The 16,584-nt window shown below is 46.0% G+C and overlaps 3 protein-coding genes and 1 long non-coding RNA gene across 7 annotated transcripts; 2 read left to right on the plus strand and 2 right to left on the minus strand.

Annotated features, from left to right (window-relative positions):
• Positions 1–279: 279 nt before the first annotated feature.
• LOC146758165 (uncharacterized) lies at positions 280–9,339 on the plus strand. The gene is made up of 3 exons (XR_014935096.1): positions 280–404; positions 4,701–4,794; positions 9,187–9,339. It is a non-coding gene; the product is annotated as an uncharacterized LOC146758165 (long non-coding RNA).
• NWD1 (NACHT and WD repeat domain containing 1) lies at positions 636–2,083 on the minus strand. The gene is given in 5 exon segments (XM_085517427.1): positions 636–698; positions 1,131–1,262; positions 1,604–1,647; positions 1,650–1,802; positions 1,917–2,083. Coding segments are annotated over 5 exon segments (537 nt in total). The 5' UTR covers positions 2,062–2,083.
• TMEM38A (transmembrane protein 38A) lies at positions 7,255–13,774 on the minus strand. Of its 3 annotated transcripts, XM_015886520.3 has the most exons (7): positions 13,593–13,774; positions 11,956–12,034; positions 11,465–11,621; positions 10,786–10,970; positions 10,117–10,204; positions 9,884–10,001; positions 7,255–9,340 (listed from the first exon to the last, which is right to left on the minus strand). In XM_015886520.3, exons 3-7 carry the CDS (start codon positions 11,608–11,610, stop codon positions 9,122–9,124), a joined length of 756 nt encoding a protein of 251 aa, XP_015742006.1. In that variant the 5' UTR covers positions 11,611–11,621; positions 11,956–12,034; positions 13,593–13,774; the 3' UTR covers positions 7,255–9,121. The 3 variants fall into 3 exon arrangements, with proteins under 3 accessions (XP_015742006.1, XP_015742005.2, XP_085374026.1); XM_015886519.3 differs by lacking the exon at positions 11,956–12,034; XM_085517900.1 differs by lacking the exons at positions 9,884–10,001; positions 11,956–12,034.
• A 28-nt stretch (positions 13,775–13,802) lies between these two features.
• On the plus strand, positions 13,803–16,161 carry SMIM7 (small integral membrane protein 7). 2 transcript variants are annotated; one of them, XM_015886521.3, is made up of 5 exons: positions 13,803–14,062; positions 14,146–14,187; positions 14,275–14,327; positions 14,556–14,646; positions 15,426–16,161. In XM_015886521.3, exons 1-4 carry the CDS (start codon positions 13,841–13,843, stop codon positions 14,557–14,559), a joined length of 321 nt encoding a protein of 106 aa, XP_015742007.2. In that variant the 5' UTR covers positions 13,803–13,840; the 3' UTR covers positions 14,560–14,646; positions 15,426–16,161. The 2 variants fall into 2 exon arrangements, with proteins under 2 accessions (XP_015742007.2, XP_085374033.1); XM_085517907.1 differs by having other exon boundaries at positions 14,008–14,062; positions 14,275–14,459.
• The last annotated feature ends 423 nt before the right edge of the window (positions 16,162–16,584 follow it).

Consider the following 16,584-nt stretch of genomic DNA (forward strand, 5'->3'; position numbering starts at 1 on the left):
AGCTGTAGTGCTGGGATTTCAGCTTTTGGCTTTGATATTTGTAGTGGAAATGTTATGTCATGGCCTGAAACAGTGTTGGAACACCTGGTGGGAAGGCAGGGCCAACCCAGGGAGCTCAGGTGCAAGCAATGCTGCTGAGTGATGGAGGGGTGGAGCCAGGATCCACCCCTTCCCAGCCCTCATTGAAGGGTTGACTGTGGAGGTGAGGGTATCTCTGGTTGGAGATCCCTGCTTACTTGAGGCCTTCCAAAGGTAAGCAGTTATTTTCTTCAGTTTCTGAATTTATGGTTGCTGCATTCAAGCTCATTCTTATTTGCTGCATTCAAGTCTTTGCTAACTTGTTATTATAGCATTACAGTGTTCTACCCTCTTCTGGGATATATACTCCGGTGTAGTGATACAAGGTGGGTAAGTCGAACGCGTTGCTGTGGTTTGCTCGTGGGAACTGAGAAAAAGGAAGCATAGTGCATATGCTGAAATAACTGTGGCTTAGTAAAGTCATCTTTGTTTGTTGGCAGGCTTTGGCCAAGATATTAGGCTGTTTTCTGATCTAATATTCATTCATATGGGTGTTTTAACTCAAAATTGTAGCATGTAGGGTGCTCTAAGGCTGTTCAGTGTTGCTAACAATTCAGTTATTCACCAGTTGCAACATTCCAGACTGTGATGGTCTGATCTTGTGTCCAAGTATTGGTCATCTTTTGAGAAGCATGCACAGTGAATGCTTTTCAGGACTGAAAACAGACGGTGATTGGGATCAGATTGTGACATGGTAAGCACAGGTTGAGGTGAGGCTGCCCTAGAGTATTCAGTGGTTATTCAGTACTTAAGAGTAGTGTTAAAACATTACTGAAGATTTTTACCAGAGCAGTCCTTTAAGGAGGGTGTGAGCTGGCCCAAGCTATCCTGTTCTGTTGCTGTTGTTAATTTGGGAGGACTTATTCTTGTCACAGATTTGACATATTTTTCATTTAGTTGGCATAAGCAAGAATAATCTGTAGATGGGTAACTCCCATGACTGATGTTTTAGTGTCATAGTAGTGCTAACAGTAACACTATTACACGTAGTGCTTGTTCAGTTAGACAGGGTTGTCACCTTGATAATGTATCCAGGTGCTTCAGAATCAGACCTGAACGCTGTCTGTCAGCTTAAACAGCTCTGCGCAGGACTTGGGGAGCCATGAATCCTGTTGGTTGGCTCTTCCTGATAGCTTAGGGCAGTAATTTGCTGTTAATGCCATCATACTTGCATACCAGTGTACCTATTAAAGAGGTGGAATGATATAGCTTGACTAACTTGAATGAAACACCAGCAAAGCCAAGGAAAAAATATCCTGGTCCTAACACTGCAAGGCAGATACTGGGCAACTGCTAATATGGAGTTATTCTAAAAGGAATGTGTGAAGCACCTGGAGGCATTTGACCTGCTTGCTTTCCTTCATGAGCTGCTGTCTCCAGATATGAAGCACTGACCTAGTGAAGAGGTGGCAGAAGAGACAGGAGAAGCAAGGCCTGAGCTACCTTTTGTGTACACAACATCCATTATTGTGGCTGTAGCTCCTTAAGTGCTTGTTTTTTCAGCACCCTTAAGGAATGGCTGTACCTTTGTGTCTGCAGAAGAATATACAGTCATGTGCCTCTCATCCAGTGAAGGTGATGGGAGGGGTGCTCTTCAATATGTGCATCTTGGATAACAAACTTTACTCTGCCAGGAATCAAATTCCAGGTGCACAGGCTGTGATCCATGGCAGCTGAGACAGCGCATGTTCCTTTTCCAAATGCTTTCACACACCTCACCTTGGCTATGAGTTAAGAGAGGAGGATTAACAAACCAAGGGATTCTTGGTGCTTTCAGCAATTGGCAGAATGCTGATGGCTAAGAGGTGATGGCCAAGCTGTCAAGGCTTTTTTCAGACCTGAAAGAAGCTATCCGACCATAAAGAATGGAGAATGCTCACCAGGGAGGGTGTGCAGCATCTCTGTAACTTCCATCTTGCAGACTAGCATTAAGCCATCCTGGGAACCTGCCACCAGCAGCTGGTAATCAGAACTGAGTGCCATCACTGCACTGCCTGCTGTGAGAAACAAAGAGGGAAGTCTGTTCCTGATACTGCAGACAAAAAAAGAAACAATCTGAGATTGTTAATGTGCTGTGCTTCCCCAACTGGAAACGCCCAACACTGCCTGAATCCCTTAGTCTGTGCCAACAGCAAGATTAGGTTCCCTTAGACATATCTAGGTCAGTGTGTGCTTTTGTTGTCCTGGCGACAAAATGACCCACTTTCTCTATTCTCATTTGTTGAAGCAGTTGCAAGTGGGGATGGTGCATCTCTGAGCACAAAGGCAAATAGACCTTTCTTCTGCCTTTGTGTAAGCTCACAGGCAAAATGGTATTTCTAGAGAAATGCGTATGATCTCCTTCTTGCTCTGTTTATTTATACTACTCTTACTTGGATCTTGCTCATAACAGATGGATGATTAGATGTTTGCTCGGGCTGTAGCCATCCCCAGGGCTAATCCTACCTTTGAGGAATCTGGTGAGCATTGTGTGGAGGGGTTTCTCAGGTACGGAGAAATCCACATGACTGAATGAGATCAGGGTAGTGACAGGCACTGAACCAGCCGAGGCGCTGCTGGCACAGCTTCCCAGTTACCTCTAGGTAAGAAAGCACAAAGAAAAGCAGCCTGGCCAGCACATCTTTGGAGCAAGTCTAATATACACAGAGAACAGAGATGAAAATCATTTGAGAACATGACTGTGGTGGGCTTGAGAGCTCCCATAGTTGTGTTTATGTGATGTACAGTACATAATGAACTGAGGTCCTTATCCAGCCAAGCCCTTGAATAAGACAGGGAGGGCTACAGTTCTATATATATGCTTGGTTCTAATGGGGTGACAGGCTGAGGAAGGAATGTGAATTCTGAGAAGGTAAAAGAGTAGTGCTGCATATCTGCTTTTCTAGTCAGCATCCAAGCTGTTATCTCTGACAGAATAAGGATGTATATAAAGTACAGCACCTCCACTCACAGATGAAGCTGCAGGCTTTGCTCCTGAGCACAGCTGTGTCACCACAGTGTAACAGCTTGCAGACTCATGCAGAGGATACCTGATGCACCCAGGAACTTCAGGATGCTTCAGCTTATTTACCTGAAAAATCTGAGCTGACAAAGACTCGGAGTGGGGGAGGGCTGGCGAGGAGGAGGAACCGTCTTCCCACAGAGCAGATTTTGGTGTGTGTGTCTGGGCTGAAGCTCATGCTGCTCTCTGGACCTGCTGAGTTCCCAGCTGAGCCTGCTCTTTAGCCAGGAGGTGACTGATAGCAATTCTCACAGTAGCAGTGCCTGTCTCCAGAGACAGCTGTTTTGTCTTTTTGTTGTTTGTTTTTTTCCTAAGAAATCTTGTGGAAATTTCAGCTATTTTGACAGGAGCAGTAGGAAGTGGTTGGCTGTCAGTTCTGAGATGCATCCTGGAGCATCTCTCTGTATTCGGAGAGCGCTGCTATCTCTATAGCAACCGGCGTTTGTCACCTGGCAGAATCCCCAAGGTCTTGTCTGAAGGCTGATACGCTCCCTACCAGGTGCTGTACACACCTGAGGACCCTTTGTTGTCTTCCTTTGTCTGTTCTAGAGCTACTTCCCCCTGTACTCTAATTTCTTTTTAAGGTGGTGGTAGGGATTTTATTTAGTGGCAAACGTACCATTACATGCTTCATATAAGGTTCAGGCACTCAGATGTATAAAGGAGGTTTTTCAACCCCCAGGATCATGCCTGTTCCCTTTCACAGTTTGCCTTTGTCAAATGGTGTGGGCAGAGATAAGAAAACAGACCTCCCAAGGAGCCGAGTTCATCGGTTTCTCTTGAAATCAGATTGAGGAGGCTGCTGTCTATCCCTGTTTGTATCGCCTCTGCATCCCTCTGGCATACACAGTAATAATTAAAGAAAAATTATTAGTTGTGTGTTTATGTAATGGGTTCCTTTTGCACACAGTACTTGGCTAGATGACTGAAGGTTAATCAAGAGATTAACTGACATCTTAATCTATCATAAATCAGACAGATGGGGAGATGAAGCCTCTTATTGCAAGAAACTAACACTACAGAGAGCCTACATTAGGGTTTAGCCTACATTGGTCTCAGTCTAATATAAGACAACATCAGGACTCTGAAGTCACGCTTTTTTTAGACTATTCTTCAAGCCTCTGTGATCAAAACCAGTGATGTAACAGTGGAAAATGTCAGCTCCATTAAGGTTGCTTAAAATATACCGTGCTGGAGAGGTGACAGCAGACACAGTCTGGAGGATGAAGGTGATCAGTTCCATCCAGGCAATGGAAGGTAGTGATAGAGGAATATGTAATAATGATTTTGTTCTATTGGTGTCAATACAACACTGAAGCCTTGGGATGCACCTCGGCAGCACGCTGCAGTGTGCAATATGTACATTACATTGCATGTACCTGTCATTAGTACTGATGACAGCAATCCTCATCACCAACAAATCCAGTTGGAGCAAAGTCCCAGCTAGCAGTCATTTTTGGAAGGTCAAGATTCTCAGCATTACTGAGAAGAATTGAGGACTGGGCTAACTGGAGGACAAGCAGCTTGCTTGCTGCAGGACTGCAGGTGTTACTTTCTGTTGAGCAGGGAGTTTCTGCAATTTGCAAATCAAAACCAAACAAAATCAACCATCCTTTTCCAGGGCCATTCTGGATTTCCTTAGGCTATAAAAACCTTTAAGCGTATCAGACCTGTTTTCCTGCATTCCACATCTACAGCTTACCTGTACCCTAAAGGTAAGATGAAATCACTATTTCATACTGATTCTTCCTAAAGGTTTACAGTTGCAGACTCAATAAAAGTCCTCCCTACATTCTCTTTCAGAACATAAAGGAAGCGGGTAAGTGTCAAGAAACCCTCAGTGATACTTCTTCTATGGAGAATGTGTGGAAAAATGCAAATGCTATGCATGTGTGAAAGAGAGGCCAGACTCAAAGCTGTTCCTCAGTGTTGATCTTAACACTCTCAGAGTGATAAACTTCTTTGTTAGAAATGTCGCCTCGGAGGTGAAGTGAGTAGCAGCTGAGTCACAGTGGCAGTGCAGACTCTGTGGATGGGAACTTGTTTTCTCACCCTCTGTTCCATGAGCTGCCATCCCCCACGGTTCAGACTGTCTGCTCAGACCATGCAGGCAGGACTGATCTCAGGTGGGAGTAGTTTTGTGTGTGCCTACTGAGTGAGGGCTGCACTTCTGCTTTCTCTTGAAATCTAAACCCACTTTATTAGCTTTTCCTTACAGAAGAGCAAGAACACAAATCCCTCTAGCTTGGCCCTCTGTTGTCTTTGCCCTTTTACACACAAGCTCTTGACATAGAAGTTTTCTCCTTTGGTCTCTCAGGTCCTTTACTGTGAATAATAATCTGTTTCGTATGTTTTTATTATTATTTCTTTTCTACAGAGGCTTTACGTAGAGCTTTCCCTGTCTGTAGAACTAATCTGCAATGCTGAAAGCTGTAGATGTTGGTTTGGCTCTCTGCAAAAGAAAAGGGAAACCTGTCAATCAACAAGAAATGCTGAGAGCAGCAAATGAAACACTTGCTTTTTCCATCGGGCAACCAGGGCGTCTCTCAGGATTAAACCTCTTGCTAAATTTAGCCACATCTCACTTGAGTTGGGATCAGGAGTTATCAGAAGGCAATGACGTCTGTCCTGTGGAAGTCTAAGCCCTGGCATGCACCTCTTGTACCCTGTGCTGCAGCAGTTTGGAGCTGGGAACATTCTGCACAGCATGGGGCTCTTCAGATGAGGCAGGATTTCTCAAAGCACTTGAAATAAATACATACTCTCAGCTGCCTGCTCTTGTTTATTATTCTGTCCTGGTCCTGAACAAAACTTGGCCACGCACTGAGATGGATGTCATGGGAGAGCAGAATGGTTGAGCCACGTGAAACGTTCTGCTGCTTTTTTGGGTTGTTTGTTTGTTTTTAATATGTGTAAGACTTGCACAGACCTCCTTTTCTATTGGTATTAAATCTCACATTCCAATGCAACTTAAATTCTTAACTGTTCTGGTAAGGAGTACTAATTAACATTTTCAGAGCAAGCTTTGAGGGTACATAAGTGAAAGCCATAAAAAATCAATGGCCCTTTGCAGGTTCGCATTGTGTCATCCAGGTAGGGAGCTCCTTTGTTCCTTGTGCTATGGAAGCAAGTTAAGTAACCTACTGGGAAATGCCCAGCTAACATTCTTCTGGCTGGAGGAGAGCCTTAAGGAAGCAGCACAAACGCCTGAGAGCTTCCCAGACGTTCAGAAGCCATCTTGAACCCTGTGCTCCCACAGCATTAGTTAAAAAGAAGTTACTTCTAAAAGAAACTTCTTTGCTAGCTGGAATGAAGGAGGTCTGCCTGAAATTGTACCCAGAGCTACCAGTGCTGAGCCATGGAAATTTGAGAAAGGTTCCTTATCTCTCACTATGAAAGCTACACTGAATGTAAGTTGTGACCTCCCTTTGTGGCAGTTGTCTTCTTGGTACTAATCACATACCAGATAAAAAACCTTAAAGGTGCAGAGCTTTAATTTTAACATATCTCAGAACATTTCTCCAATCTGTTCTTACTTAGCAGCTATGATTTTACTCAATCAGAAGTATTTTGGAGAGCAAGGGCTTTGGCACTTAGAAAGCAGCAGCTGATAGCAGACTATCACGGAATGGTTGGACTGGAAGGGACCTTAAAGCCCACCCGGCTCTTAGCCCTGCTATGGGTTGGTTGCCACTCACCATATTAGGCTGCCTACTTCTTAAGTGTGTCCAGGTCACATTCATTCAAAGTATTTTTGGTGGGTTTTTGTGTTTGTTTCTTTTTTTGATTGTTTTAAATACAGAAACTCCATATAAATAAGCTCAATCTGTGTTTGTGTGCAGGTATATGCGTACCTGTCCCAAGTGGATGACCTTCATCTTTTAGTCACAAAAGGCAGAGTCAACAGATAGAAAACATTCCCCTTTGGCCTTCATAAGTTAGTTTCTTTATATACCTGAAGCTACTTGGGCAACAAGAGCAATGGATATTTTACAATACTGCTTCTAATTGTAACATGCTTAGACATACTTGAAGGACACATCAAAGTCCAACTAGAATCCCTTTATTCTTCGGTCAAGGAGACTTCAACAAGATGAAGGAATGTGTGACTTCTAAGACCGGCGAGAGTAAAAGAAACACACATCAGTTCCTCAAATGCCACTGGACAATTGAAGTCACTTCACAATTTTTATTTTGTTAAGGGCATTTATAAAACAAATCTCTCCTTGAATCAGACATCTCATAAACCATTCTTTATAGTCTCGTGCATAACAGTGATACACCAGGTTTCTGTAGACCAGTATTTGAAAAACCAGCCTGTTGTCAGATAGAAGCTGTTTTCTGCTTGAGGGAAACTCACAAAGTTAAGGCACTTTCAGAACCCAAACCCACAAATCATTTGACTTCTTTTACTGGCTTTTATCTGGTTGTATACAGGAATTTGTTTTTCCAAAATTAACATCAGAGTTTCAGTTCTGGAACAGGGACACCAAAATAAAAACCCAACAAAACCAACCAACCAACCAAGCAATGACTGTTCTTAAATCCGTCAATTTTTATTCCCCCTTGCAAGGTGACAGCAGCAAGCCCTATTGCTAGGGATGGTGACCAGCTGCTTAACTGAAAGCCCAGTACTACACCCCTAAGCGTACTTTTAGCACTGCAGTGATCCCAACCATGAGTGATAAAACAACCACCCCAGACTGAGTTAAGGTCTCCAGGGCACAATCCTTAAGATGACACTTTTAAGAACACAATCAGTTACAGGAACAGCTTCAAACTAATCTAAAAAGCCAGCATTCATTAAGCAGAACGTGAGCAAGCTGTCTGACTGCTCCCTGAGCCATGCAAGTCATTTCACATTCTCCCTCCCTCATTGGGCACAGATCAGTAGTTTGGCACAAAGGGACCTACAAAGGAAACTGTGTTTCTTAAGCTGGGGTTCTCTTACTAATCCATTAAAGTACTTTTAATCAGCTGGTGTGAAATCTATTTCTTCAACCTTTCTATAAGAATGTAAGAAATGTTTCCTCCTGCATACAGGAAGTGTTCAGGCTGCCCACGAGCACACCAAAATCACTGCTTCAAGCACAGCTTAGGCCCATACTTAGAAGTATCCAATTCTCCCACTATAAAGACGCAAAGATTTAAAAAGCAGTTTCAGGTCCATTAATTAGGTGCCCTGACAATTATAAATAAATAGTAATAAATACTTATTTACACTCACCTTGTTATATCCCACATGATTACAAACAAACCAAAACCATGCTTCTTTCCCAAGTATAGACAGTCAGGTTTGAGGTGAGGGACACAATTGCTAACAGAGCAGCAACACTACAAAACAGTTTAAAATAATAACAGTACCAATAGATAGCATTTAAGAGCATTTTACAGCTTCAAAGGTCTTGCAAACAAAGTTGTAATTAAGAAAGTGACCATTCATTAAGAATCAGAGTGAACTTGGATGAGAAAAATGTAATTTCAGAGTAGAATTTGGCCAGGACACCAGAGCTGATGTCCCTGTTAGATATAGATTGTCATGTTATTTGGAGACACAGTAGATGCAGGAGCTGGGAAAAACAGATCAGGGTCATAACAGTCCATTTAATTTCCTTGAGCATGAAATCCAATTTCCACATTGATTGTGTCTAAACAGTTTGTTGTTCTGGTAGACATCAAAAAAGGTCAATAAAAACTCATAGGAACAGTTGTGGGAGCACAAACCATTACTTCATTCATAAATAAACCCAGTGAAAGATGATGCATCATAATTGCTGGCAGTTGGGAACTGGCGCTCACTTATCAACCTGGCACAAATCTATAAATCCCTGAAAATACGATCAGAATAGAGAGATAGAGACCAACAAGCAAGGAGCAGCACAGAGAGCACGACTGAAATTCAGGGAATTGTCTGGCAGTGTCTTCACTTCCACCTCTCCTCTGAAGTCCATGAGAGGACTGGAGGATAAAGGAGGCCACAGGTGGCTCTGAGACACAGCTCTGGAGGAATTTTCTTGGCCTGTTTACTGTTTGGTTGCTTGTTTATTCAGCTTTTTTCGCTTTTCGTTTCCTTGTGCCTTCATTTAACTCCTCTTTTGACTTCACAGGAGGAGGTGGCTGATAGGAAGCTTCATGGCAGTGCCCGTGCTGATTATGATGGCTAGTGTGTCCACTAGAAACAGAGCCAAAGAAAACTGGGCAGATGAAGCCTTCCACTGGAGCAAAAGGTGAGGCGTGAGAATGAGTTGCCGTCATGAAAACCTGCCATGCAACAGTGGACAGAGTTAAAGACCACATACACCATCTATAAAGGACTAACTTGTAAAGAACATCCTACTTAGCAACAGGGACTGTTACCTGGGCTATGTAACTCAAGACTGTATCACAAGGATCTACCACACCGCATATTACATGGAGAATTTAGCCTGTAATTTCCTGAGCACATCTTTCCTGGTATGTACAGCCAGTGCCTTCCAAAGTGGCTTAATAAGGCTATCAAATCTAGATGGAAAAATTAGTTCTAGTATCTAATTCTGCAGAGTATTTCATTCTCAGCACTAACTTTCCTGAAAATAACACTTTCAGGTTTTCATTTCATTGTGAAGTAAATAATGCAAGAATTCTGCATGGGCAAACACTGGCACCTACAAAGAAAGTTAGGGCCCATATCACCAGAACACACTGAACAAGAAAGGAAGGAGCATTCCAGAGTCAGTGTTTCAATTTAAACTGGTGAACAGCCCCCTCTTAATCTACACCCTGTACTGTTGATTGGTACTGTTGATTGATCTGCTGTAAACTTACCTTGCAAACTATCATAAACATGGTGAAAAAGAAGATGAGGTTGGCTTCAGAGACAGGGAGCCAATGAGTCTGTTGCAAAGTGAAAAGAACTGTGCCATACAGACTGGCTTTTGTAGGGCTAGAAGAGAAATAAAGAACTTATCTAGAAGGTTTGTATACTTTGTGTCCAGTCCTAAATGGTTCTTTACATTTCATTTTCAGTCTGACATAGAACATACAGGCTAGGTACTTACAAAGACATATGAAGAATTTCATTTGTTTCTGGCTTCCAGACCCCACGCAGCAGTTGCTCAAAGTTAGACATCAAGGCAACACCAGAACCTGTGGAACAGTAAAAGCAAACAGCTAAAACAACCACACCAGAAGAGAGCCCTGCTGACTCCTCTGGATCCCCAAAGGATAAGCACAATATAATGGGAAGGTTTGTGATGTTCATCCCAAAATTAAAATAAAGTTACTCTAAAACAGTAGAACAGGCAAATGCTTCCTAGAGTTCCATAGTTTTTCCCAGTGCTGGACAAAGGCATTTGCCTCTGTTCTATCTACTGATGTACAAATGCTTACTCCAATTACAAAACGAAGGGAAAACTGACTGGACTGTTTTAACACTGAAAGAACTTCTGAAAAAGATACAGGCAAGGACAGAGAGAGTAGAACACAGGAGATGATAAAGAATAACTGAACTCTGCACCCATAAGTGACTCCCAGTTCTTCATCTCTCTGATGACTCAGTTGACAGCCATTCTGTGAGTACGAACAAATCCATGCTCTAAGGAATGTGATTAATTGGGGCCAGCTGAACACATCCACTATCTAGTCTGGTCAGCACTGAATGATGTGGTGACCTTAGGCTTCACTTGCACCCCACACTGGTAGGTACATTGGAGCATCCCATGTGTCACCTTTGACCCATCCGGTAGCCATCATAATGAACCAGCCGTGGTGGTATTGGTGATGAGCATGGTGGACCCCGGCTGCAATTTTGCGAACTCTGACCACCTCCTTCATGGCCACAAAGATGAGCTTCACAGGCAGAAAGCTAACGCACTTGTAGAAGAGATTCATGGGGCAGAAGAATATCAAATACCTGGAACAAAACCACAAAGAGCTCAAGGACCCATTTGTTTATCCTGACCTGAGATTTATAGAGAAGATAAAGAGCACTGTGTAGTTAGCCTAAGTCATGTCAGAGAGAAGGAAATGCTGATTCTGTCACCTAAAAGCACCCAAAATGAAAATGTCCCCAGTGTGTGCCTTCCTTCTGCTGTGTGCTGTCAGTGCAGCACACGCTGATTTTGCGGTTTGGCCACAGTTCAGCTGTGGCAGCTATGAATAGAACCGTCCTGCAGCAGGGTTGGCTCCCACTCCTATTACCAACACATTAGACAGCTGGTCAGAGAAACTGCAGACTTGAGTCTTTTGTATCTCTAGATCTGACTGCTTCATTGCACCCCTGCTTTCCCCAGTGGATCCAAACAAGACAACATATGTGTGTCCCACAAACAGAATACCTTCCTTCATGCAAGGAGGACTTGTGCACAGCCAGCAGTACCTAGTGCTTGGTAGCTAAGAGGAACTCACCAGACTGCCGTGGCCAGGATGACACTGGAGTTGTTACTGAAGTAATGAATAGGTGACTCTCCAAGCAGCAGATCAGCGAGGATGTAACTTCCAAAGCAGTGGAGCATGGCACAAAGCCAGGAGGCAAAAGGACTCTTGCGAGACATCTCCACAGCTCCTGTGAGTAAATTCTGAGTGAAAAGGTGCATTTACCAAAGAGCAAAGAAAGAAACTTGCTTTCAATGTGCTCCAGCAGGAAATAAGTCAAAGAAAAGTGCTTGTAAAATAAAATGCCAAAACGCACCCTCTGCAAAGCCTAAATAAGTATCAGATATAGGTGAGACACGGTTCGTGCTCACAGCGTGCAGGCCCCCAGAAGGTTCATATGAATGGAGCCATCTGAAGTTTAGCTCCTGCATTTGCTGCTCCTACTGCAATCAGAAAGAATAATTTTGCCCTCAAAGTCAATAGTTTTTTTTTTTGCAGTCTTAAAACGAAATGCATACTAGTACCATTCTCTCCATTGCTTCAACCTAGGTGCCCTCTAGAATTCATGAGCAATCTGTTCAGCTCTTTCAGTCATAAGATAACCTGTAAAAATAGAACAGTAATTCTTAATCTTTATATGAATGAAGGGAATTTGAGGATTCTTCATTGCTACTGTGGTGGTTTGCAAATAGCCTCCAAGCTCAGAAAATACAACTAGGCATTTAAGTGTTGTTATTATTTGGGAATACACTATGGTTTCTTCCACAGCCTCCCATTGCCTGGGGGTTTTGTTTGCTCTTTGATTCCTCTCCCATTTTCACCCCATTTTGTGTTTCTTGGAGGAATTCTCACATGAACATCAGTTCTGTCAGATTGTTTCATCTCCTTAAACTGCCACCAGAGTCCTTTGTGATACCAAACTCTGCTCCTTATGCCAATAACGGGCAGATAAACAACGCTGCAACGTTACATCCACATTGCTGACAGTGATCCACCTTGAATAGCAGTAAGTGAGCTAAAACCAGGGCTGCTGATACCATTCCATCCCCAGCAATGTCTGAACCAGCTGAAGGTGGAAGCAAGGCAGCTGCAACAGCCGTGATGTGAAGCTCATCTATAGGAACCCAAAGGTTAGCTTGAGGAGGAAAGTTAATGATGTTTTTCTTTGGCTCCATTAAGTCTCGCTGTCTTCCAAGGAGGAAAGGGGACGTTACCACTCTGACCCTCATCTGCTGTATGGAAGCCAGCTGAGAAGCACGCCACAGCCTTATGCAGTCTGAAGGGATTACGGGCTGACATGTTTGGAAGAGAAAATACCTTCACAGGGGTTGGCTGTTACCGCCCGGCTCAGAACTTAATGCTGGAAGACAGCTGTAAGGGATCAGGCCTCGAAAACCCGGCACTCCTGTTTACCAGGAGCTGAAATAGAACAGTATGCTGCTGCTTGTACAGCACAGAAACCTGACAACAGGGGGACTCCAAAACATGGCAAAGCGGCTGGTTTTGCCTCGTCTAAAGGACAGTGACACTGAATCTGATCAACACGGAGTACAGAGAGCTGACAGCCGTGTGAATGCGGCGGGGAAGGCAGCGTTCTGTGCGGACCGGGGCACGGTCAGACGGCAGAGCTGGAGGCACGGAGAGCCCGGGGCTACGAGCAATGACAGCGGGGACGGACAGGGAACACAAGCGGAGGGTTCAACTGCGGCCTCCCTGTATATAAATAGGAGAGCGGCCACAGAAATAGAGCGGGCGACAACTGGACAGAAACGGAACGGCGGGTGAGGGCAGAGCAGCGGCAACGGGATATCGGCACGGGGCGGTCAGAACACAACCTGAGTCAGAACACAACCCGGGGCAGAACGCAACCCGGGTCAGAACGCAACCCGGGTCAGAACGCAGCCCGGGTCAGAACGCAGCCCGGGTCAGAACGCAGCCCGGGTCAGAACGCAGCCCGGGGCAGAACGCAGCCCGGGGCAGAACGCAGCCCGGGGCAGAACGCAGCCCGGGGCAGAACGCAGCCCGGGGCAGAACGCAGCCCGGGGCAGAACGCAGCCCGGGGCAGAACGCAGCCCGGGTCGGAAGGCTCAAGCTGTGTCAGCTCCGAGGGGTCCCCCCACCCCCCGCCCGGCTCTCGGCCGTCCCCGCGCCCCGCACTGACCTGGCTCGTACTTGAGGTAGAGGACGGACACGATGAAATAAGCCGTGTCGAACAGCGGGAAGACGGGCACCGAAGCGAAGGCGGCCGCCAGCTCGCCCAGCTGCAGGGCCCCGGGCAGCTCCATGGCGTTACACGAGCGCTCCGCTCCCCGCTGCCGTCCCCGCTCCCCTCTCCCCGCCCCCGCTCGGTTGCCCCGCCCCGAGGGCTGTCCCGGGGCGCGGCCTCGCCGCTAACGGACAGCTCCGATTATGGGCTCCGGTTACCGGCCCCGCTCGGTGCTGCGCTCTCCCCCCGCCGTGCAGCCGCTGTCGGGACTCGAAGCCGCCCCGGGCTCGATGCGGCGCTTCGGGGGCGGCGGTGGGCGGTGCGCATCGGGACCGCGCATGCGCCGCTCCATCCAGCACAGCGCCCGCCCGTTCCGCTTCCGGCGCCCGCTCCGCCGCCATGCTGGGGGATCTGCTGCTCTGCGGGTACGGGACGGGCCCGGGGCGGGGGGGGCTGCGGGGCCCGGCCGCACGTGACGCGCTGTGTCTGTGTCTCTGTCTCTCCTCAGGACGCTGCTGGTGAACGCCGGCGCCGTGCTGAACTTCAGACTGTGAGCGGGGATCGGGACGGGGGTGGGAAGGGCGTGGGAACGTCGGGCCTGGCGCTGCCCGCGGTAACGGCGCTTCTCTGCCCGCAGGAGGAGAAGAGACACGGAGGGATTCGGCGACGGGGCGAGGGAGCCCAGCACCGGTAACGGCCCCAGGGGGGAGGGGAGGGAGCGAGCGGCGAGGAGAGGAGTCAGGGCGGTGCCACGTGTCGGGCCGATGTACCGCGGGGCGGCTTTGACGTTTAAATCCATGTTATTTTGTTCTGACTCGTTTTGTATGGTTACATCCCTTGTAGTTCCCAGTTAGAGCTGAAATGCGACTTGCTGCTTCGCTGGGTGTTATTTCACATCTTTCTCCTCTTGGCTTTTAGGTGACAATATCAGGGAGTTCTTGCTGAGCCTCCGCTATTTCCGAATCTTCATTGCCTTGTGGAATGTCTTCATGATGTTCTGCATGATTGTGTAAGTACAGCCGGGCGGCACCTGTGGGGCTGAAGCCACATAATGTTGGATTTTTCTTGTATTTCTCTCCCAACTCCTTTCAGGGGAGATTCAGGCTGAACATTAGGAAATATTACTTCTCAGAAGGGGTAGTCAGGCATTGCAATGCACTGCCCAGGGAGGTGGTGGAGTCACCGACCATGGGAGTGTTCAAGAAACATTTGGATGTTGTGTTGATGAATATGATTTAGCCGGGAAGTGTTGGGAATGGTTGGACTAGATGATCTTCTAGGTCTTTTCCAACCTTGATAATTCTGTGATTCTGTGATTCCTCACACTCTGTTGTTCCATAAATTACTCTCTCATTTTGCTCATCTGCTTTGATCGTCCAACAAATAGTGGCTGACCTCATTTTTTGCCTATATGGGCACCTGTACTGCATGAGAGCCTCTCTGACAACATGGCATCATTTTAGGCTTGGGTGTGATATAATTCAATTCAGCATCTGCAAAATCAACACAGTATAAACTTCAGGATGATTTTCATTTGGGGAGGGAAATAATGCCAGATAATAAAAACTAATAATGAGCCATGAGAATAGGCTCTAGATACTTTGCGTTGTACTTGGGATAGGCAGGCTGGCAAAATTCCTGTTTTCTTTTTGCTGCTGTAGCCCTTCAGTCTGATGCATGGCAGAGCAAAACCAATTACAGCAGTGCGGCAGCATCGTGAGCTGCAGTGCTGGTGTGACTGCTTTGCTGTACGTCTCTCATCTGCTCTCTCTGTGTTTTGTCCACCAGGTTATTTGGATCTTGAAAGTCATCTACAAACGTGTCTGGTAACTTGGAAGAGACTCTTTGGTTGCAAACATAACTTTTCTATCAAGTAAAAGATTATAACGCTTTCCAAACACAGCCCTGGGATGGTGGTGGGTCCTTCAGTACGAGCTCCAAAGGACAGCACAGCACACAGCCACCCCATTGCCAGCTGCATAATGGGTGTGTGGATCTGCAGGGCAGGGAGCCGTCCAGCCCCTGAACCAAAGGCTTGAAAGCAAAATTCATTCAACTTCACTGGGAGAGAAAAACAAACAAAAAAACCCACAACTTTAAATGGTGTTGCTCAGCGTTTGGTGCCTGATGTGCAGCGGGTTGAAGGCCACAGCCGTGCAGCTCTGCGTCGTCAGTTGCTCCCATCTCCTGCTGTGTCTGCTGTCTCCACGCTGTGGGTCACATGGGAGTCAAGCTTCATTAGTGGGAAGTTGAGTAAAATATTGATGTAACTTGGGGGGAAAATAACAGTCATTTTCCCTCATTATTCCATTTCTCTTTGGGAAAGTAGATATGGGCGTCCCAAAAGAGGATTTTCACTTTTTTCCCCCCAACAAATTCATTTGTAGATACAAATTTTAAGATAAGGGTGGGTTTTTTTTTTCCTAAGTAAGGGACTTTGAACAGAAAAATATCTGTAATCCTCTGCAAGTTTTGGAATCGTTTTGGATTTGGTTGAATAAAGAAGTTCTATTTAAGGGTAAAAGTCCATCTGATGCTGTGTTCGTTCTGGTAAGAAATTAATTCAGTATTGGTGGGCTTTGTTTGATGGATTTTGATTAGTCTTGTAACCACATTTGGCTTTTTGTTCTGGTTTTTAATGCTAAATCAGCATTCGTGGCTGGTAACGTTTCCTAGTCACGAATGCAGAAGAGTATATGGATAAAAGAACCCTTCGGAGAGGTTTGTCCTGCACAGAGCACTTACGGCCCTTGAAATTTAACCTTAATTCGCATTTTGTGTGTGATTTTCGTGCTGTCTTAACTTCTATGTTTCTATATTAGCAATATTGGTGCTGTGTCGCCTCGTCGCGGTGCCGGGCCGGGGGTGCCGCCAGGGGGCTCAGCGCTGCCCAGCGGGTCGGTCCCGTCCGCAGCTCCGGGTTCGGGCTCTCGGTCGGCGGGTCGGG

Source organism: Coturnix japonica, chromosome 16 (assembly GCF_054131305.1).
Source record: "Coturnix japonica strain WE chromosome 16, WE-NBRP24, whole genome shotgun sequence".
Taxonomy (NCBI): domain Eukaryota; kingdom Metazoa; phylum Chordata; class Aves; order Galliformes; family Phasianidae; genus Coturnix; species Coturnix japonica.

What these genes read in the sequence shown, in the direction of transcription:
- TMEM38A (XM_015886519.3), bottom strand. Translation starts at nt 13,716, where the DNA reads ATGGAGCTGCCCGGGGCCCTGCAGCTGGGCGAGCTGGCGGCCGCCTTC. An exon ending in ATCCTGGCCACGGCAGTCTG is followed by an intron (nt 10,971 to 11,464) that starts GTGAGTTCCTCT and finishes GTTTTGTTCCAG; the next exon opens with GTATTTGATATTCTTCTGCC. An exon ending in GAAATTCTTCATATGTCTTT is followed by an intron (nt 10,002 to 10,116) that starts GTAAGTACCTAG and finishes TTTCTCTTCTAG; the next exon opens with CCCTACAAAAGCCAGTCTGT.
- SMIM7 (XM_085517907.1), top strand. Translation starts at nt 14,037, where the DNA reads ATGCTGGGGGATCTGCTGCTCTGCGG. An exon ending in GGGGATCTGCTGCTCTGCGG is followed by an intron (nt 14,063 to 14,145) that starts GTACGGGACGGG and finishes GTCTCTCCTCAG; the next exon opens with GACGCTGCTGGTGAACGCCG. An exon ending in ATTTTGTTCTGACTCGTTTT is followed by an intron (nt 14,460 to 14,555) that starts GTATGGTTACAT and finishes CTTGGCTTTTAG; the next exon opens with GTGACAATATCAGGGAGTTC.